General features: G+C 43.9%; 1 protein-coding gene across 1 annotated transcript in view; it reads right to left on the bottom strand.

Annotated features, from left to right (window-relative positions):
* LOC137380299 (laminin subunit beta-2-like) overlaps positions 1-22,679 on the bottom strand; it is a 283,335-nt gene that overhangs the window by 179,299 nt on the left and 81,357 nt on the right. The window contains exons 7-8 of the mRNA XM_068052207.1: positions 8,637-8,839; positions 7,593-7,713 (exon numbers count right to left, since the gene is read on the bottom strand). Coding sequence (XP_067908308.1) covers positions 7,593-7,713; positions 8,637-8,839 — 324 coding nt within the window. The remainder of the gene's footprint in view (positions 1-7,592; positions 7,714-8,636; positions 8,840-22,679) is intronic.

The raw sequence follows: 22,679 nt of genomic DNA, 5'->3' as shown, positions 1-22,679 counted from the left end.
TACAAAATTATGAGGGGCATTGATAGGATAGATAGGAAGAAACTTTTTCCCTTAGCGGAGGGATCAATAACCGGGGGCATATATTTAAGGTAAGGGACAGGAGGTTTAGAGGGGATTTGAGGAAAAATCTTTTCACTCAGAGGGTGTTTGGAATCTGGAACACACTGCCTGAAGGGGTGGTAGAGGCAGGAACCCTCACAACATTTAAGACGTATTTAGATGAGCACTTGAAACGCCATAGCATACAAGGCTACGGGCCAAGTGCTGGAAAATGGGATCAGAATAGATAGGTGCTTGATGGCCGGCACAGACACGATGGGCCGAAGGACCTGTTTCTGTGCTGTATAATTCTATGACTCTATGACATAGAGAAAAATAGGATTTGGATCATCTAAAGACAGCTCCAGGAGTTAGGAGATAGAGTGAAAGTTCAGTACACAGTCAGATCAGAGGATTCAATATATGGATAGCTATGTGTGTTGGAGGGAAGGGTAAAAAGGAGATTAGTGAAAGTTAACATGGGTCCCTTACAGGCTGAGCCAGAAGAAATTATAATGGGGAATAAGGAAATGGCAGAGACATGAAACAAATATTCTGTATCTGTCTTCACAGTAGATAATGCAAAAAACATTTCAGCCAGAATGGGGAAACCATGGCTCGAGTTGAAATGAGGAACTTGCGGACATTATTATGAGTAAAGAAGTAGTGCTGGAGAAATTAATGGGACTTAAAACTAATGAATCTCTGGAACTGATGGCCTGCATCTAAGGATTTTGAAAGAAGCAGCTACAGAGATGCATTGGTTCTGATTGTCCAGAATTCTTTAGATTCTGGAACCGTCCCCATGGATTGGAAGAGAGCAAACATGGCATTATTAATAGAGAAAATTGTAAAATCTATCATCAGGGACGTGGTAACAGAACATTCATAGAATCATAATATGATTAGACAGAGTCAACTCTGATTTATGAAAGGGAAATTGTGTTTGATAATTCTGTTAGATAAAGCTTTTTGAAGTTGTTAGTAAAAGGGTGGATAAGAAAGAACCAGAGGATGTAGCGTACTTGAGTTTTCAAAAGCAGTTCAATAAGGTGCCACACAGGAGGTTATTAAACAAAATTAGGACTCACAGCATTAGGGGTAATATATAAGCATGAATTGAGGACTGAATAATAGACAGAAAACAGAGAGTCAGAATAATTGGGTCATTTTCGGGTCGGCAGGCTGAAACTAGTGGGGTACCGCAAGGATCAGTGCTTGGGCCTTAGCTAATATACAATTCATATCAATGGCTTAGATGAGGGGATGAATATCTGAGTTTACTGACAATATAAAGTTAAGTGGGAAAGTAAGCAGTGAGGAGGATGCAAAGAGGCTGAAGAGGGATATAGACAGCAAGAACATGGCAGATGAAATACAATGTGGGGAATTGTGAAGTTATCCATTTTGGAAGGAAAAATAGAAAAGCGGAATATTTTGTAAATAGTTAAAGACTGAGAAATGTTTGCATTCGGAGGGTCCTACATGTCCTTATACATAAATCTCAGAAAGTTAACATGTAGGTAGAGCAAGCTATTAGGAAAGCAAATGGTCTCTATTACAAAGAATAAAGAAGCTTTACTGCAATTTAATAGGGCATTACTCCACACCTGGAGTTCTGTGTACAGTTTTGGTCTTCTTATCTAAGGAAGCATATACTTGTCTTGGAGGGAGTGGAAGAAACATTCACTAGACTGGTCCTGGGATAAGGGGATTGTCCTGTGACGGGTCATTGAGTAGAATGGGCCTACACTTCCTGGAATTTAGAAGGATGGCAGGTGATTTCATTGAAACATAAAATTAAAGAGCTTGGTAGGATAGATGCTGAGAGGATGTTTCCCCTGTATGGGGAGAGTAGAACACAGGGTCACAATCTCCAAATAAGGGGTCGTCCATTTAGGAGTGAGAGGAGAAGAAATTTCTTCACTCAAGAGGGTTGTGAATCTTTGGAATTCTCCACCCCAGAGAGCTGTGAATGCTCAAATCGATGAATATATTTAAGGCTGAGATTGATTTTTGGATACTAAGGCAATTAAGGGATATTGGGCTTAGTGCAGGAAGATAAAATTGAGATAGAGAATCAGCCATGATCTTATTGAATGGTGGAGCAGGCTCAAAGAGCCAAACTGACATACTCCTGCTCTTATATTCTTATTAAAAATAATTGAAAAAGGAACTAGAGGGGAAATGAGGAGAAGTTTCTTCACTTGGAGGGTTGTTCAGATCTAGAATGCATTATTGGAAAGATGGTGGAATCAGATTCCGTAGGAACTGTCATGATTCTGTTTTTTGGGGGGGAAAATATAGGCTGTGTCGTTAAGACAGCGAAGGATCAGTAATGCTTTAAGAACAAGCAAGCCTCAGGAGTTACTGAGAAGGTGCATTCTGGTTGCTGTTGGATACAACCATACAGAGAGGGAACCAACCAACTTCAGCAGGTGCATCCTGGTTGCCTTGGACACAGCCACTCAGAGACTGAGAATCGATATACAATTTTGCGATTATCTTTTGAACTGGATTTTTGTTGAGACAGACTGTTCTAACAGACACAGACTGTTCTGCCAGCATGTACTGAAGGAAATAGGAGAGCTCTCCTTCTGTCTGTTTAATACACTATTTGTTATACTCACAAAATTTTGAAGAAGCTTCAAGCCAGATTAATTTCTTAAAAGAAAATAACCAATTACGTTAACTACTGATCTGTAATTGCTGTGTTCATCGCTGGAGAAGAAGAGCAACACTTCAACTGCTGAACTAGACTACTGACTGTCCTACTGTTGAAGAACCTTTTTTCTCCCCCATGGGACAACTGCGAAGACTTCAAGCAACCTTGGACCATTTCGACATTGGGAAGATTCCACATCGGCAGGAGCGTAAATCTGCAAGGAGGCTGTTATTTTTATTTTAAATGTTGTTCTATCTCAGTAGCGTTTAAGAATTTAGTTTTTCTAATAAATAGTTAATTTGTTGATCTAAGGGTAGGTAGGTGATAGGTAGGTGATCTAGGGTAGCTAGGGAGAGATTAGGTCCCCTTAAGGATCAGTGTGGTAATCTATGTGTGGAGCCACGGGAAATGGGCGAGGTCTTAAATGAATATTTCTCATCTGTATTTACCATGGAGAAGGTCATGGAAGCTAGTGAGTTCAAGTGAGGGAACACCGATATCCTGGAGCATATCAACATTACAAAGAAGGTGTTGTTGGAGGTCTTGAAGCACTTTAATGTGGATAAATCCCCAGGGCCTGACCAGGTGTATCCTAGGATGCTATGGGAAGCAAGAGAGGAGATTGCTGGGGCCCTGGCAGAGATTTTTGTATCAACGTTAGCCACGGGTGAGGTACCGGAAGACTGGAGGATAGCTAATGTTGTGCCTTTATTTAAGAAGGGCAGCAGGGATAAGCTAGGGAACTACAGGCCGGTGAGCCTTACATCAGTGGTGGGAAAGTTATTGGAAGGGATTCTGAGAGACAGGATTTATATGCATCTGGAAAGGCATGGTCTGATTAGGGATAGTCAGCATGGCTTTGTGCATGGGAAATCATGTCTCACGAATTTGATTGAGTTTTTCGAGGAAGTGACCAAGAGGATTGACAAGGGCAGGGCAATGGACATTGTCTACATGGACTTTAGCAAGGCCTTTGACAAGGTCCCACATGGTAGGCTGGTCCAGAAGGCTCATGGGATCACATGGGATCCAGGGTGAGCTAGCAAATTGGATACAAAATTGGCTTGGTGATAGGAGGCAGAGGGTGGTAGTGGAGGGTTGTTTTTCAGATTGGAGGCCGGTGACCAGTGGTGTGCCGCAGGGATCGGTGCTGGGCCCTCTGTTTGTCATATATATTAATGACTTGGATGTGAATGTTAGGGGCATGATTAGTAAGTTTGCAGATAACACCAAAGAAGAAGGTTGTCTAAGGTTACAACAGGATATAGATAAACTGGGAAAGTGGGCAAGGGATTGGCAAATGGAATTTAACGCAGACAAGTGTAAAGTGATGCATTTTGGGAAGTTAAACCAGGGCAGGACATATACAGTGAATGGCAGGGCCCTGGGGAGTGTTGTTGAGCAGAGAGACCTTGGGGTGCAAGTACATAGTTCCCTGAAAGTGGCAACACAGGTAGACAGGGTGGTGAAGAAGGCGTATGGCATGCTTGCCTTCATCGGCCGAGGCATTGAGTACAAGAGTTGGGACGTCATGTTACAGTTGTACATAACGTTGTTTAGGCTGCATTTGGAGTACTGTGTGCAGTTCTGGTCGCCGCACTACAGGAGAGATGTGATTAAACTAGAGAGGGTGCAGAAAAGATTCACAAGGATGTTGCCTGGCTTGGAGGGCTTGAGTTATAAAGAGAGATTGGATAGGCTGGGTCTGTTTTCCCTGGAGCAAAGGAGGCTGAGAGGGGACATGATAGAGGTATATAAAATTATGAGAGGCATCGATAGGGTAGATAGCCAGAGTCTGTTTCCCATGGTAGGGGTGACTAAAACTAGAGGGCATAGATTTAAGGTGAGAGGGAGGAGGTTTAAAGGGGATCAAAGGGGTAAATTTTTCACACAAAGAATAGTGGGTATCTGGAATGAGCTGCCTGAGGAGGTGGTGGAGGCAGGAACAGTAGCGACATTTAAGAGGCATCTGGACAGGTACTTGAATGAGCAAGGCATAGAGGGATATGGAATTAATGCAGGCAGGTGGGATTAGTATAGATAGGCATTATGGTCGGCATGGACGCGACGGGCCGAAGGGCCTGTTTCTATAATAAAAGCAAAATACTGCGGATGCTGGAAATCTGAAATAAAAACAAGAAATGCTGGAACCACTCAGCAGGTCTGGCAGCATCTGTGGAAAGAGAAGCAGAGTTAACATTTCGGGTCAGTGACCCTTCTTCGGAACTGACAAATATTAGAAAAGTCACAGGTTATAAGCAAGTGAGGTGGGGATGGGGCAAGAGATAACAAAGGAGGTCTAGATTGGATCAGGCCACATAGCTGACCAAAAGGTCACGGAGCAAAGGCAAACAATATGTTAATGGTGTGTTGAAAGACAAAGCATTAGTACAGATTAGGTGTTAATACACTGAATATTGAACAGCAGCAAGTGCAAACCTGTTTCTATGCTGTACGACTCTATGACTCTAAAGACACCTGGTTTGGTTCACCTCATTCGGGGGTTAATAGATAGTTCAATTCGGCTGTGGTTTGCATTAATTTGGAAAGTTTAAAGTGATATGTTCGGCAATCTGTGGAGTGACGGGACTGAATTGACAGTACGTTGGTCCTACCGCAATCAGAATCATATATTTTGATTGGGAGCTTTGTTTTGAGCAGTCGTGTCGTAACAGAACTTTCAAAAGATAATTGGGCATCTACTTAAAGATGACTAAATAGCAGAATTATGGGGAAAAAGCTGGTGCATGACACTAAACTGAACAGCTCTTTCAAAGAGCCAACAGAGTCATGATGGGCTGAATGGCCTCCTCCCATGCTGTACGATTCTATGAAATCTCCTAGTGTTGAACGTCAGGGCACTGAGGACTTGGTCATTTGTATCAGGATAACTGAAGGAGCAAAGGGAGATCTCACGCTGACCCCAGCTGGAATAAAGCTCAGCTTAGCACTCAGTAATTTACAGTCCTTGGCGTAAACACCAATTGCAGACAAGTCTGTGAGCAAACCCTGGGGAAAAATTCTCACAGTGAGTCACGCTGACCTCACTTTACCCAGAACTTTATGTCCTGTAAGACTGGGGAGAAGCCATGAGGAGAAGATTTTAGAACAAAAAAAGTTTTAGGAACAGAAAAAGGTCACTACTGCCAACAAACCTGTCAGTTTTGGATAAATCTCTATCTTATTTACCCACCTTCTCCCCATAGAAACATAGAACATTTACGGCAGAGAAGGAAGCCATTCAGCCCATTGTGTCAGTGCCAGCAGGAAAATAGCTATCCAGCCTATTCCCACTTTCCAGCTCTTGGTCCATAGCCCAAAGCAGTGAGTTCCAGACCACCACCACCCTCTGGGTGAAAAAATTCCTCCACAACTCCCCTCTAATCCTTCTACCAATTACTTTAAATCTCTGTCCCCTGGTTATTAGCCTCTCTGCTCAGGGATATTGGTCCTTCCTATCCACTCTATCTAGGCTCCTCATAATTTTATGCACTTGAATTAAATCTCCCCTCAGCCTCCTCTGTTCCAAAGAGAACAACCTCAGCCGATGCAAACTTTCCCCATAGTTAAAATTCTCCATTCTTGGTAACATCCTCGTAAATCTCCTCGGCACCCTCTCAAGAGGCCAGTCCTTCCAAGATAATTTATTTATTTATTTAGAGATACAGCACTGAAACAGGCCCTTCGGCCCACCGAGTCTGTGCCGACCAACAACCACCCATTTATACTTAACCCTACAGTAATCCCATTTCCCTATAACCTACCTACACTAGGGGCAATTTACAATGGCCTATTTACCTATCAACCTGCAAGTCTTTGGCTGTGGGAGGAAACTGGAGCACCCGGAGGAAACCCACGCAGATACAAGGAGAACTTGCAAACTCCGCACAGGCAGTACCCAGAATCGAACCCGGGTCTCTGGAGCTGTGAGGCTGCGGTGCTAACCACTGCGCCACTGTGCCCCTTGGGGAAGGGGAGGCATCAGTTCCAGGCCTGATTTGGTTCTCTCCCAGGCTCCAGACCTTCCAGCAGGAAGCTGGGCTGATACTGTTTCCATCCATAACCTAAGGGCACTGAGGCTAATTGTATCACCCAGACTGAGATCGGCTACCTCAGCCTCGTCTTGAATCGAGTGACAACATGTGTACAGCACAGAAACAGGCCATTCGGCCCAACTGGTCCATGCTGGTGTTTATGCTCCACATGAACCCCTTCCCATCCTACATTATCTCATTCTATCAACATATCCTTCTATTCCTTTCTCCGTCATGTGTTTATCCAGCTTTCACTTAAATGTATCTATACTGTTCAACTCAACCACTCCCTGTGGTAGTGAGTTCCACATTCTCACCACTCCCTGGGTAAAGAAGTTTCTCCTGAATTCCTTACTGGATTTATTAGTGACTATCTTATATTTATGACCCCTAGTTTTAATCTCCCCCCAGAAAATGGAAACATTTTCTTTGCACCTACCCAATCAAACACTTTCATTATCTTAAAATCCTCTAACAAGTCACCAATCCACCTTCTCTTTGCTAGAGAAAAGAATCCCAATCTAGTCAATCTTCTCTGATCGTTATAACCTCTCAGTTCTGGTATCATCCTTGTGACTCCTTTATGCACCTTCTACAATGCTTCATAATGTAGAGACCAGAACTGTGCACAATAATCCAACTGTAGTCTAACCAAAGTCTATCCAATTTTAACATTACTTCTCTGCTTTTAAATTCTATCCCTCTATATATGAACCCAAGTGCTCGGTTTGTTCCTCGTCTCCGACTGAACAGTCAGCAATAGTCTGTGTCGCTCCACACCTCAACACACACTGCAGAGTGGCCAATACATGCTCCCATCAACATCCATGTCTGAAATCTCGGCTCACACTTACGTTTGCACGCATTGGTGTTCCGACCCTCGGCTGGTCTCCAGGGCAGCTCGTTATAAAAATTATCACACTTCTCGCAGTTTAACCCGTTCGTGTTGTGATTGCACACGCATCTGCCATGAACCTGCACATAATGGGAAACAGTCACTCACAGAACCAAACAGGGCCAGCAGTGTGTATACTGCATCGCCTGGGTGTGGACCAATCCAGAATATTAGGCAGCTTCCCTTAGGGCATGCTCTCCGTCTCATTCAGTCTTACAGTACACCCAACAGATCCAGGAAATTCTCATTTCATATGTTCCTCATTAAAATAGATTTTAAAAAGTGTAAATCTCTTCGAAATAAACCATTATTATTAATCTGAATTTATGCCCTCAGATGTATTTCCTTATACCAATAAGGAAATTAGTAGCTCAGAATTATTCTCCCTCTAAAGCCTTAATAATCTCCATGTCATACACACTGTACCCTAACTGAGGTTTTCTTAAGGTTTTAGATCGGCTCACAATTACCTCTTGTTTTTTACATTATTACCTCGTGATAAAATCTAGAATTCCTATAGTTATTATACTGGTCTTATCAGCCTGAGCCAATGCCTTTAATCCCCTCACTCCTTCCCCCACCGTGCCTCCAGTTGCTGAGACCCGAAACTCTGGAATTCCCTCCCTTTCTCTCTCGCCTCCTTTAAAACGCTCCTTTAAGCCCAGTTCTTTGACCAAGGTATCAATCTCCTGTACTAAATTCTCTTCCGTGACTCAGCGTGAGATTTTAGCTGATAATCACTCCTATGAAGCACCTAGTGACATTTTACTACAATAAGGTGCTAAATAAATATTGTATCTTGGATTCTACTCAACTCTGCTTTCTTGCACTTATTTTACTGTGTTTAACTTCCCTGCTTCCAATCTGACTCTTGCTGGATGCTCACTGATCCCTGGTAGTCCACCCAAGTGCTTATTCTCCACATTTGACCCGAGACAGTTGTTGTTGTCTCAATCTGCCTTTTAAGAATCTCAGATGAATACTTGCGAAGGGATCGCTGTACCATTCCTTCGATATCTCCTCGGATGCCAGCAATGGGAGCACATTCGCTAGCATGCCCGTAGCAGAAGCAGTTTCCTCGCACCACCAACTCATACACAGCATAGTAATATTTCTCCTTAATCTCATGGCGTGAATCGAGCAGGTTATCTCCCAGGGTGTGCAACTTGGTGAAATTCACACGCAGGTTAGTAATCTTCAATAAATCTTCAATAAAGGAAGAATAAAACAGTTAGAGACCCATACTAGCAAATGGCTGGCATTACAATACAAGAATATAATAGCAAACAGCTCAAGAATATTAGAATCTTTAAAGAAAGAACTTGCATTTCTATAGCACCTTTCACAATCTCAGGACATTCCAAAGCGCTTTACAGCCAATGGAATACTTCTGAAGTGTAATTACTGTTGTAATGTAGGAAACTTGGCAGCCAATTTGCACACAACAAGCTCCCACAAACAGCAATGTGAGAAGCAACTAGATAATATACTTTAGGTATATTTGAGCGATAAATGTTGACCAGGACACCAGGGAGAACTCCCCTGCTCTTCCCTGAAAGTGCTATGGGATCTTTTATAGAAACATAGCAAAATAGCAGCAGGAGTAGGCCATTCAGCCCTTCGAGCCTGCACCGCCATTCAATACAATCATGGCTGATCACCCAAACTCAGTACCCTGTTCCCACTTTCTCTCCGTATCCCTTGATCCCTTTAGCCCTAAGAACTATATCTAACTCCTACCCCCGCTCCTAATTTGTATGTTCGTATAGATAGATACTTGATAAGCAAGGGGGTGGAATGTTATCGGGGGTAGGTGGAAATGTGGATTAATCAGTTCAGCCATGAACGTATCAAATGGCGAAGCAGGCTCAAGGGCCAAGTGGCCTATTCCTGCTTCTAATTTGTATGTTCGTTTCACAGCTCATCTGAGAGGTGACACCTCCAACAGTGCAGTGCTTCTTCAGTTCTGCCACTCTGTCAGTGCAGCACTCTCTCAGTATTGCACCAGGAGTGTCAGCTGGGGCTCAAGGTTTTGGAGTGGGACATGAACCCACAACTTTTAAGAAGACAAAAGACCATTGGCCCAACAATCCTATCCCTTTCTAGCAGATCTCAACCCCTTCCTTCCCAAATACCCCTCAATTCTATGTTGCATCAAGCTGTAAAATCTCTGCATCGTATGCTTTCCTATGAAGTTTTAAGTGGGGAAATATATTGTGAATTTAAAATAAAACTACATTAGCGGCTTTCTGAAAAGGATTCTGTTTCCTTGATGTGCACAAAGTTAGACAATAGACAAAACTACCCAATGGTAGCTGGCCATTGACTCCCCACAAGTGTTGATAATTGCCTGTACTTACAAATTAATTGCATCAGAAATCCCCTCACGTTTTTGAGATGTTAATGGCTTCAAGCCCGCAGTGCCAAGCTGTTTATTTGAGGACAACTAAACTATGTGATATTGGATCATAGGAAATAGGAGCAGGAATAGGCCATTCAGCCCATTGAGCCTGCTCCACCATTCAAACAGATCATGACTGATCATCTACCTCTACGACATTCGACAACACTATCCCCAGATCCCTGGATGTCATTAGTATCCAGATATCTATCGATTTCTGTCTTGAACATGCTCAACGATTGAGCTTCCACAGCCCTCTGGGTAGACAATTTCACAGATTCACCACCCTCTGAAAAAAGACATTTCTCCTCATCTCAGTCTTAAATGACCTTAAATGTCCCTTATTCTGAGACTGTGACCCCTGGTTCTAGACTCACCAGCCAGAGGAAACATCCTATCCACATCTGCCCTGTCACACCCCGTAAGAATTTTGTAAGTTTCAATGAGATCACCTCTCATTCTTCGAAACTCTAGAGAATACAGGCCCAGTTTCTGCAATCTCTCCTCATAAAACAATCCTGCTATCCTAGTATAAAAGTGGGCCATCTTACAGTGCTGACTTTGTTTGCACTGGAGTGCTGACTTGGGTTGTATTAGAGTACTAAAGTGGGAGTTTTGTGACTGAGGTAACTAAGGGTTAGTTTTATCTAAAGTCTAGTCTTTCTTTTATTTAGAAAATTAACTTAACAGTTGCTGTTTGGGTTGGAGAAGGTGAGTTTTAGACCAGCTTTAAACAGGGTTCACTCAGGCTCTGCTTGCAGCTGCACCTTGTTAATTAGATAATTGACGTAAACCAGTTTTCAGGGGCTAGAGTCAGACAGTATAAAAGTGGGCCATCTTACAGTGCTGACTTCGTTTGCACTGGATTGCTGACTTGGGTTACATTAGAGAGCTAAAGTGGGAGTTTTGTGACTGAGGGAGTTCGGTGAGGAGGGAGCAAGGAGCTCCTTTCATTTCCGAACTGTCCTCAAAGAGCGTGAGGGGAGCCGAGAGTTTCCACAGAGCACAGCTGACTGGTGAGTAAGTCCTGGTGGGTATTTTTCAAGCCGGAATGAATTGTAAGTCATTGTTTTAGCGAGACTTAGCTGATTTATATTTTTTTATTATAATAATCTTCTAAAGTTTTAAATGTAAAGGGTTTAGTCATGGCAGGAGAGCTTAAAGCCGTGGTTTGCTCCTCTTGCTGCATGTGGGAATCTGGGAATGTTTCCAGTCCCTGGGACCAGCATGTGTGCAGGAAGTGTGTCCAGCTGCAGCTCCTGGAAGCTCGGGTTTCAGAGCTGGAACGGCGACTGGAAACACTGTGGAGCATCCGCGACTCTGAGCGCATCGTGGATAGCACGTATAGAGAGACACTGCAGCGGAAGGGACTTGAGGAAGGTTGGGAATGGGTGACCACCAGGCAGCCCAAGAGAAACAGGCAGGTAGTTCAGGAGTCCCCTGGGGTCCCGCTTGCAAATCGGTATTCCATTTTGGAGGCTGATGAGGCTGGTTCCTCCAGGGAGTGCGGACAGAGCCAAGCTTCTGGCACCACAAGCAGCCTGTCTGCACAGGAAGAGGGAAAGAGAGGAAGAGCAATAGTAATAGGGGGATCTATAGTCAGGGGAACAGATAGGCGCTACTGTGGCCGTCAACGTGACTCCAGGATGGTGTGTTGCCTCCCTGGTGCCAGGGTCCGGTATGTCACTGAACGGCTACAGGGCATCCTGAAGGGGGAGGGTAATAAGGCAGAGGTTATGGTACATGTTGGTACCAATGACATAGGTAGAAAGAGGGATGAGGTCTTGCATCAAGAATTCAGGGAGTTAGGCAGTAGACTAAAAAGCAAGACCTCTCGGGTTGTAATCTCTGGATTACTCCCAGTGCCACGTGCTAGCGAGTATAGAAATAGGAGAATAGCACAGATGAATGTGTGGCTTAAGGGTTGGTGCAGGAGGGAGGGTTTTAGATTCCTGGACCACTGGGACCGTTTCTGGGGAAGGTGGGACCTGTACAAGCGGGATGGTCGACATCTGAACCAGAGGGGGACTAACATCCTTGCTGGCGGGTTTGCTAGTGCTGTTGGGAGGAGTTTAAACTAATTTGGCAGGAGGAGGGGACGCAGACTCCTAGCAGAATAGGGACACAGCTAAACACAGGAAAGCGAACAGGTCAGAGGGAATTCAGCGGAAGTAAGTTTCAAGGGAGTGAGACCAGGATGGATGGCCTCTACTTTAATGTCAGGAGTATTACAGGTAAAACAGATGAGTTAAGGGCAATGATTGACACGTGGAATTGTGATATAGAAGCCATCATGGAGGCATGGTTGAGGGAGGGGCAGGATTGGCAGCTCAATATCCCGGGATAGAGAATCTTCAGGCGAGACTGAGGAGGGTGTAAAAGAGGAGGGGGCATTGCAATATTAGTTAAGGAGTCAGTTACTGCAGTAAGGAGAGATGATATCTTGGAGGGGGCATCAAATGAAGCTTTATGGGTAGAACAAAGAACAAAGAACAAAGAAAATTACAGCACAGGAACAGGCCCTTCGGCCCTCCAAGCCTGCGCCGATCCAGATCCTCTATCTAAACATGTCGCCTATTTTCTAAGGGTCTGTATCTCTTTGCTTCCTGCCCATTCATGTATCTGTCTAGATACATCTTAAAAGACGCTATCGTGCCCGTGTCTACCACCTCCGCTGGCAACGCGTTCCAGGCACCCACCACCCTCTGCGTAAAGAACTTTCCACGCATATCCCCCCTAAACTTTTCCCCTCTCACTTTGAACTCGTGACCCCTAGTAATTCAATCCCCCACTCTGGGAAAAAGCTTCTTGCTATCCACCCTGTTTCTACCTCTCATGATTTTGTACACCTCAATCAGGTACCCCCTCAACCTCCCTCTTTCTAATGAAAATAATCCTAATCTACTCAACCTCTCTTCATAGCTAGCGCCCTCCATACCAGGCAACATCCTGGTGAACCTCCTCTGCACCCTCTCCAAAGCATCCACATCCTTTTGGTAATGTGGCGACCAGAACTGCACGCAGTATTCCAAATGTGGCCGAACCAAAGTCTTATACAACTGTAACATGACCTGCCAACCCTTGTACTCAATACCCCGTCCGATGAAGGAAAGCATGCCGTATGCCTTCTTGACCACTCTATTGACCTGCGTTGCCACCTTCAGGGAACAATGGACCTGAACACCCAAATCTCTCTGTACATCAATTTTCCCCAGGACCTTTCCATTTACTGTATAGTTCACTCTTGAATTGGATCTTCCAAAATGCATCACCTCGCATTTGCCCTGATTGAACTCCATCTGCCATTTCTCTGCCCAACTCTCTAATCTATCTATATTCTGCTGTATTCTCTGACAGTCCCCTTCACTACCTGCTACTCCACCAATCTTAGTGTCGTCTGCAAACTTGCTAATCAGACCACCTATACTTTCCTCCAAATCATTTATGTATATCACAAACAACAGTGGTCCCAGCACGGATCCCTGTGGAACACCACTGGTCACACGTCTCCATTTTGAGAAACTCCCTTCCACTGCTACTCTCTGTCTCCTGTTGCCCAGCCAGTTCTTTATCCATCTAGCGAGTACACCCTGGACCCCATGCGACTTCACTTTCTCCATCAGCCTACCATGGGGAACCTTATCAAACGCCTTACTGAAGTCCATGTATATGACATCTACAGCCCTTCCCTCATCAATCAACTTTGTCACTTCCTCAAAGAATTTTATGAAGTTGGTAAGACATGACCTTCCCTGCACAAAACCATGTTGCCTATCACTGATAAGCCCATTTTCTTCCAAATGGGAATAGATCCTATCCCTCAGTATCTTCTCCAGCAGCTTCCCTACCACTGACGTCAGGCCCACCGGTCTATAATTACCTGGATTATCCCTGCTACCCTTCTTAAACAAGGGGACAACATTAGCAATTCTCCAGTCCTCCGGGACCTCACCCGTGTTTAAGGATGCTGCAAAGATATCTGTTAAGGCCCCAGCTATTTCCTCTCTCGCTTCCCTCAGTAACCTGGGATAGATCCCATCCGGACCTGGGGACTTGTCCATCTTAATGCCTTTTAGAATACCCAACACTTCCTCCCTCCTTATGCTGACTTGACCTTGAGTAATCAAACATCTGTCTCTAACCTGAACATCCGTCATGTCCCTCTCCTCGGTGAATACCGATGCAAAGTACTCGTTTAGAATCTCACCCATTTTCTCTGACTCCATGCATAACTTTCCTCCTTTGCCCTTGAGTGGGCCAATCCTTTCTCTAGTTACCCTCTTGCTCCTTATATATGAATAAAAGGCTTTGGGATTTTCCTTAACCCTGTTTGCTAACGATATTTCATGACCCCTTTTAGCCCTCTTAATTCCTCGTTTCAGATTGGTCCTACATTCCCGATATTCTTTCAAAGCTTCGTCTTTCTTCAGCCTCCTAGACCTTATGTATGCTTCCTTTTTCCTCTTAGCTCGTCTCACAATTTCACCTGTCATCCATGGTTCCCTAATCTTGCCATTTCTATCCCTCATTTTCACAGGAACATGTCTCTCCTGCACGCTAATCAACCTCTCTTTAAAAGCCTCCCACATATCACATGTGGATTTACCTTCAAACAGCTGCTCCCAATCTACATTTCCCAGCTCCTGCCGAATTTTGGTATAGTTGGCCTTCCCCCAATTTAGCACTCTTCCTTTAGGACCACTCTCGTCTTTGTCCATGAGTATTCTAAAACTTACGGAATTGTGATCACTATTCCCAAAGTAGTCCCCTACTGAAACGTCAACCACCTGGCCGGGCTCATTCCCCAACACCAGGTCTAGTATGGCCCCTTCCCGAGTTGGACTATTTACATACTGCTCTAGAAAACCCTCCTGGATGCTCCTTACAAATTCTGCTCCATCTAGACCTCTAACACTAAGTGAATCCCAGTCAATGTTGGGAAAATTAAAATCTCCTATCACCACCACCCTGTTGCTCCTACATCTTTCCATAATCTGTTTACATATTTGTACCTCTATCTCACGCTCGCTGTTGGGAGGCCTGCAGTACAGCCCCAACATTGTTACCGCACCCTTCCTATTTCTGAGTTCTGCCCATATTGCCTCACTGCTCGAGTCCTCCATAGTGCCCTCCTTCAGCACAGCTGTGATATCCTCTTTGACCAGTAATGCAACTCCTCCACCCCTTTTACCTCCCTATCTATCCCGCCTGAAGCATCGATATCCTGGGATATTTAGTTGCCAATCATGCCCTTCCCTCAACCAAGTCTCAATAATAGCAATAACATCATACTCCCAGGTACTAATCCAAGCCCTAAGTTCATCTGCCTTACCTACTACACTTCTTGCATTAAAACAAATGCACCTCAGACCACCAGTCCCTTTGCGTTCATCATCTGCTCCCTGTCTACTCTTTCCCTGAGTCACGCTGACTTCATTATCTAGTTCCTTACAGGCTTTAGTTACGACCTCCTTACTGTCCACTGACCTCCTCATTTGGTTCCCATCCCCCTGCCACATTAGTTTAAACCCTCCCCAACAGCGTTAGCAAAAGTACCCCCAAGGACATTGGTTCCAGTCCGGCCCTGGAGTTTAGGAATAAAAAAAGGGACAGCCACATTGCTAGGTGTTTATTATAGACCCCAGATAGTCAGTGGGAAATTGAGGAGCAAATATGTACGCAATTCGCAGAGGTGTGTAAAAATAATAATAAGGTAATTATATTAGGTGATTTCAACTTTCCCAACATTAATTGGGATAGTCATCATGTTAAGGGCTTAGATGGAGTGGAGTTCTTAAAATGTATACAGGAGAACTTTTTAGCTCAATATGTCGAGGATCCAACAAGGGACAGTGCAGTGCTGGACCTAATTCTGGGGAATGAAGCCGGACAGGTGGTTGATGTGTTGGTGGGGAAGCATTTTGGTGATAGGGAACACAACATGGTACAATTTAAGATTGTTATGGAGAAAGAAATAGACAAGTTGCAAAAAAAGGTTTTGGATTGGGGGAGAGCAAATTTTAGTAAAATAAGGCAGGATCTGGCCAAGGTAGACTGGAAAGAGTTACTTGTCGGGAAATCTACAGAAGAGCAGTGGGGGGCATTCACAAAGGAAATGGGGAGGGTACAGGTCCAACATGTTCCCTCTCGGGTAATAGGTAGGAGCAACAAGCCCAGAGAACCATGGATGACCAGAAACATTCAGTGTCCAATGGGAAGGAAAAGAGAGGCTTTTAGTAAATACAAGGAGAGCAAATCAATGGAAGCATTAGTGGAGTACAGAAAGTGTAGGATGGAGCTTAAGAAAGCAATTAGGAGAGCAAAGAGGGGATATGAGAAAGCTCTGGCTGGTAAAAGTAGGGAAAATCCCAAGATATTCTATTAGTACATCAATGGGAAGAGGATAACCAGGGAAAGAGTAGGACCCATTAGGGACCAAGGGGGAAATTTCTGGGTGGAGCCAGAGGACATTGGTAGGGTGTTGAATAAATACTTCACATCTGTCTTCACCCAAGAGAATGAGGATGTAGATATGGAACTCAGAGAGAGAGAGAGAGACTGTGAGGTTCTTGAGCAAATTGTCATTGGGAGTGACAAGGTATTGGAGCTTTTGGCAGACTTAAAAGTGGACAAATCTCCAGGTCCGGACAATTTGTGTCCCATGATGCTGTGGGAGACGAGGGTGGAGATTGCAGGGGCTCTTAATTCCTCTCTGGCCACGGGGGAGGTGCCAGAGGACGGGAGAACAGCTAATGTGGTCCCACGATTTAAGAAAGTTTGTAGAGATAAGCCAGGGAACTACAGACCAGTGAATCTCACGTCAGTGGTAGGGAAACTATTGGAGAAAATTCTGAAGGAGAGAATCTATCTCCACTTGGAGAGGCCAAATTTGATTAGGAATAGTCAGCATGGCTTTGTAAGAGGGAGGTCATGCCCAACAAATTTGATTGAATTTTTTGAGCACGTGACCAGGTGTGTAGATGAGGGTAGTGCAGTTGATGTAGTTGACATGGATTTCAGCAAAGCCTTTGACAAGGTTCCACATGGGAGACTGATCAATAAAGCAAATGCACATGGGATGCAGGGTAACTTGATAAGGTGGATTCAAAATTGGCTTAGCTGTAGGAGACAGAGAGTGATGACAGACGGCTGTTTTAGTGACTGGAAGCCAGTGTCCAGTGGCGTACCACAGGGATCTGTGCTGGGTCCCCTATTGTTTGTCATTTATATAAACGACATAGATGACTATGCGGGGGGTGGGATCAGTAAGTTCGCAGATGACACAAAGATTGGCCGAGTGGTGAACAGTGAGGTTGAGTGTCTTGGGTTACAGGAAGATATAGACGGGATGGTCAAATGGGCAGAAAAGTGGCAGATGGAAAATTTAACCATGAAAAGTGTGAGGTTATACACTTTGGAAGGAGTAATGTGACACAGAAGTATCCAATGAATGGCCTGACACTGGGAAGTTCTGAGGAACAAAGGGACCTTGGCGTGTTTGTCCATAGATCTCTGAAGGCAGAAGGGCGGGTTAATAGGGTGGGGAAAAAGGCATATGGGACACTTGCCTTTATCAATCGAGGCATAGATTACAAAAGCATGGAGGTCATGTTGGAGTTGTATAGAACTTTGGTAAGGCCACAACAGGAGTACTGTGTGCAATTCTGGTCGCCACATTATAGGAAGGATGTGATTGCACTGGAGGGGTGCAGAGGCGATTCACCAGGATGTTGCCTGGGATGGAACATTTAAGCTATGAAGAGAGGTTGGATTGGCTTGTGTTGTTTTCACTGGAGCAGAGAAGACTGAGGGGTGACCTGATCGAGGTGTACAAGATTATGAGGGGCATGGACAGGGTGGATAGGGAGCAGCTGTTCCCCTTAGTTGAAGGGTCAGTTACGAGGGGACACAAGTTTAGGGTGAGGGGCAGGAGGTTTAAGGGGGATTTGTGGAAGGACTTTTTTACCCAGAGGGTGGTGACGGTCTGGAATGCCCTGCCTGGGAGGGAGGTAGAGGCGGGTTGCCTCACATCCTTTAAAAAGTACCTGGATGAGCACTTGGCACGTCATAACATTCAAGGCTATGGGCCAAGTGCTGGCAAATGGGATTAGGTAGACAGGTCAGGTGTCTTTAATGTATAGGTGAAGACTCGATGGGCCGAAGGGCCCTTTCTGCACTGTGTTATTCCGTGATTCTGAATTAGTCTGGTGAACGTCCGTTGCACTCCCTGTATGGCAAGTATATCCGTCCTTTGATAAAGAGCCCAAAACTGTACACAATATTCCAGGTGCAGTCTCACCAAGGTTTTATCCAACTGAAGCAAGACATTTTTACTCCTGTATTCAAATCCCCTTGCAATGAAGGCCAACATACCATTTGCCTTCTTAATTGCTTGCTGCACCTGCATACCAACTTTTAGTGACTCATGAACAAGGACACCCAGGTCTCTTTGGACATTAACACTTCCCAACCTCTCACCATTTAAGAAATACTCTGTTTTTCTGCCGAAGTGGATCACGTCATAATTATTCACATTATATTTCATCTGCCATGTTCTTGCCCATTCACTTAGCCTGTCCAAGCCCCCTTGAAGCCTCCTTGTATCCTCCTCACAACTTACATTCCCTCCTAGTTTTGTGTCATCAGCAAATTTGGAAATATTACATTTGGTCCCCACATCCAAATCATTTATATAGATTGTAAACAGCTGTGACCCAAGCACTGATCCTTGCAGTACCCCACTATTAACAGCCTGCCATCCTGAGAATGACCCATTTATTTCTGCTCTCTGCTTTCTGTCTGTTAACCAATACTCAATCCATTCCAGTATATTACCCCCAATCCCATGTGCTCTAATCTTGCTTAATAACCTCCTGTGTGGGACCTTATCAAAAGCTTTCTGAAAATCAAAATACACTACATCCACTGGTTCTCCTTTGTCTATGCTACAAGTAACATCCTCAAAAAACTCCCAACAGGTTTGTCAAACATGATTTCCCTTTCATAAATCCATGTTGACTCTACCCAATCATATCATTATTTTCCAAGTGTCCAGTTTCCTCATCCTTTATAACGGATTTTGACATTTTCCCTATTACTGACATCAAACTAGCAGGTCTGTAGTTCTCCATTTCCTCTCTCGCTCCCTTCTTAAATAGTGGGGTTACATTTGCTCCTTTCCAGTCTGTTGGAACCCTTCCAGGATCCATAGAATTTTGAAAGATAACCACCAATGCATCTGCTATCTCTATATCCAGCACCTTCAATACTCTGGGATGTAGCTCATCTGCTCCAGAGGATTTATCAACTTTCAAGCCAATTCATTTTTTGAATACTACCTCTCTATTGATACTAATTACTTCCAGTTCCTCATTTTTACAAGTCCCTTGGTTCCCTAGTATTTCTGGGAGATTTTCTGTGTCTTCTGCCGTGAAGCCAGACACAGAGTAATTGTTAAATCTCTCCGCTATTTCCTCATTCTCCACCACCAACTCTCCTGTCTCTGCCTGCAATGGACCCACATTCATCCTTGTTAATCGTTTCCTTTTCACATCCCTGAAGAACCTTTATATTTTTAGCTAGCTTACATTCATATTCTCTTTTCTCTTTCTTTATCAGTTTCTTGGTCCTCCTTTGTTGGATTCTAAATTGCTCCCAATCCTCCGGTTTACCAGTTTTTCTGGCGACCTTATAAGCCACTTCCTTTGACCTAATGCAATCTTTAATTTCTTTTGTTAGCCACGGTTGATTCATCTTTCCTGTTGGGTTTTTGTGTCATCAAGGAATGTATATTTGTTGTAAACCATGTAATACTTATTTAAATACTAGCCATTGCCAGTCTACCATCAAATCTTTTAATGTATTTTCCCAATCCACCATAGCCAACTTGACCCTCATACCTTCATAGTTTCCTTTGTTCAGATTTGAGACCCTTGTTTCAGAATGAACTATATTTCTTTCAAACTTAATGTAGAATTCTATCATGTTGTGGTCACTATTTCCCAATGGCTCCTTTACAGCAAGGCTATTAATTAGCCTTTTCTCAGTGCATAATACTAAATACTAAATATCCCGATCCCTTGTTGGTTCTTCAACATATTGCTCCAGAAACCTTTCTCATACACACTCCAGGAATTCATCCTCCACAGTGTCATGCAGGTCCCACCTGCCAAGAATGAGGCATATTAATTTTGTCATCTGAACATTGATTTTAAACTGTTGCTGGAGCAAGGAAATGACTTGTTAAACAGATCAGTCGTGGCTGGAAAAAACATTTGCATACTAACAGACAGTGCTTGTATAGACAAAGGACCATTCCCTAACACATTCAACAGACAATGGACTTTGATCACCAGACATTGAAGATGAGAAAGCTCATATTCCAGGATGACTGCTAAGATGGCCAAATCCACAAACAGACGTAGTCAAACCAGCTAGACACATGACTAACCTGCTGGGAAACTTGGGAGTTTTTGAATTGTGCATAGACAGTTTTTGAACTGAGAGAGACTGTTTGCTCCTGGACTGAGAAGACCTCTCCTGTCTGCTCCCATCTCTTTCTCATGAAACTCCAAATCCACTGAAGATGTGAAGCCCAAGAGAGAAAAATCTCCTACATCGAACAAGGTTTAAGAAGAATACTGGGCCCCAATGAAAAGCAAGATCTACCTACAATCAAGGTCTCTACGGCGAACTCGAAGAACAGTAACCAAAACTATCTTCAGAAATTGCCTCAAACTTTTCCACTTTATTTCTTCTGCTCTTTCTGTCTCTATCTGCATGTGTGTATCATGTATGCATGCCAGCGTGGGTGCATCGTGTATCCGTAAGCATTAACTGAATTAGAGTTTAAGTTTAATAAAGTTCAACCTTTCTTCTTTAAACCTAAGAAAACTTGTTTGGCTGGTTTCTTTGCCTTATAATTGGAAAGCAGTGAACAAGGATTCACTAAGGGGGAGCTAAAAAAAAATGGTGTGTTTAAAATAAAACCCTGTTTTGGTAAGGCCAGGTGAAGGCTGAGAGGGAACTCTAGGCTCCTTTCTCACCTGGTCATAACAACAGCTAACTAGGTTTACCCAATCTATATGTAAATTGACTCGCCCATGATTACTGTATTGCCCATGCTACATGAACCTCTAATTTCCTGGTTTATATCATGCCCACCATTACCATTACAGTTTTGTGGCCTATAAACAACTCCCACCAATGTTTGCTGCCCCTTACTGTTTCTTAGCTACACCCAAACTGATTCTACATCTTGCCCCTTCAATCTAAGATCCTTTCTCACTAATGTACTGATCTCGTCCCTTATTAACAGCGCTACCCTACCTCCTTTTCCCCTCTGTCTATCCCTTCTAAATGATGAATATCCCTGAATATTCAGTTCACAGTCCTGATCACCCTGTAACTACATCTCTGTAATAACAATTAAATCATACTTCTATTTGTGCCTAAAATCATCTACCTTGTTGCGAATGCTGCGTACATTCAGATAGAGCGCCATTAACTTTGTCTTAACATTATTCCTCATTCTGATCCTATTTGCTGTTTGCCTTCGTCTCTTCTGCCTTCAAATTTTGCGACCTACTTCTCTACTTCCTGTTACCAGTTTTGCTTCCCTCCAATATGAGCTCCCTCTTAGGTTCCCAACCCCCCTGACAATTTAGTTTAAACCCTCCCCAACAGCACCAGCAAATCTCCCTGTGAGGATGTTAGTCCTGGTCCTGCTAAGGTGCAACGTGCCCATCTTGTACAGGTCCCACCTGCCCCAGAACCGGTCCCAATGCCTCAGAAATCTGATGCCCTCCCTCCTGCACCAATTCTCCAGCCACGTGTTAAATCACTTTTTTTATTCATTCATGGAATGTGGGAGTCGTTGACTAGGCCAGCATTCTTTGCCCATCCCTAATTGCCCTTGAGAAGGCAATTCTATTCCTATGCTCAGTAGCACACGGCACTGGGAGTAATCCTGAGATTGCTGCTTTTGAGGTCCAGCTTTTTAATTTCCTTCCGAACTCCTTAAACTCTGCTTTCAGGACCTCATCCCTCTTCTTACCTATGTCGTTGGTACCAATGTGGACCACGACCTCTGGCTGTTCATTCTCCCCCAGAAGAATGTCCTGCAGCCGCTTTGTGACATCCTTGCTGCAAATCAGGGGTCAAAAGTAATTGCTCCCAACCCAAATAATCCTAAAATCTACACTCATACTCCATCTGTCTGAAAGGTAAAATAAATTAAAAACAGTATTCTATATCTAGGATTCTGATAGAATTTGCCTCTCAAGGAATGGCCTTCACAGCCACCAGCAAAGGCGCACCAAGAGAATGGATTGTTTGCTGCGTGTCCAACATCTTTCGTAGATGAAAGGATGCCAACCAATAAGAGTAAATAAGGAGAAGCTGTTTCTATGGGCAGATGGGTCACTGACCAGAGGACACAGATTTAAAGTAATTGTCAAAAGAACCAGAGAGTAAATGAGGTGAAATTTTTTATGCAGCGTGTTGTGATAATCTGGAATGCACTCCTTGAAAAGGTGGTGAATAGTTGAAAAAGAAAGCAATGCAGGCTATGGGGAAAGAGCAGGGGAGCGGAACTAATTGGGTAGCACTTTCAAAGAGCTAGTGCAGCGATGGCCTGAATGAATC

The sequence above is a fragment of the Heterodontus francisci genome, chromosome 19, assembly GCF_036365525.1.
Source record: "Heterodontus francisci isolate sHetFra1 chromosome 19, sHetFra1.hap1, whole genome shotgun sequence".
NCBI lineage: Eukaryota > Metazoa > Chordata > Chondrichthyes > Heterodontiformes > Heterodontidae > Heterodontus > Heterodontus francisci.
The sequence above is the reverse complement of the archived record's forward strand: the minus strand, read 5'-3'. Positions and strand labels throughout refer to the sequence as shown.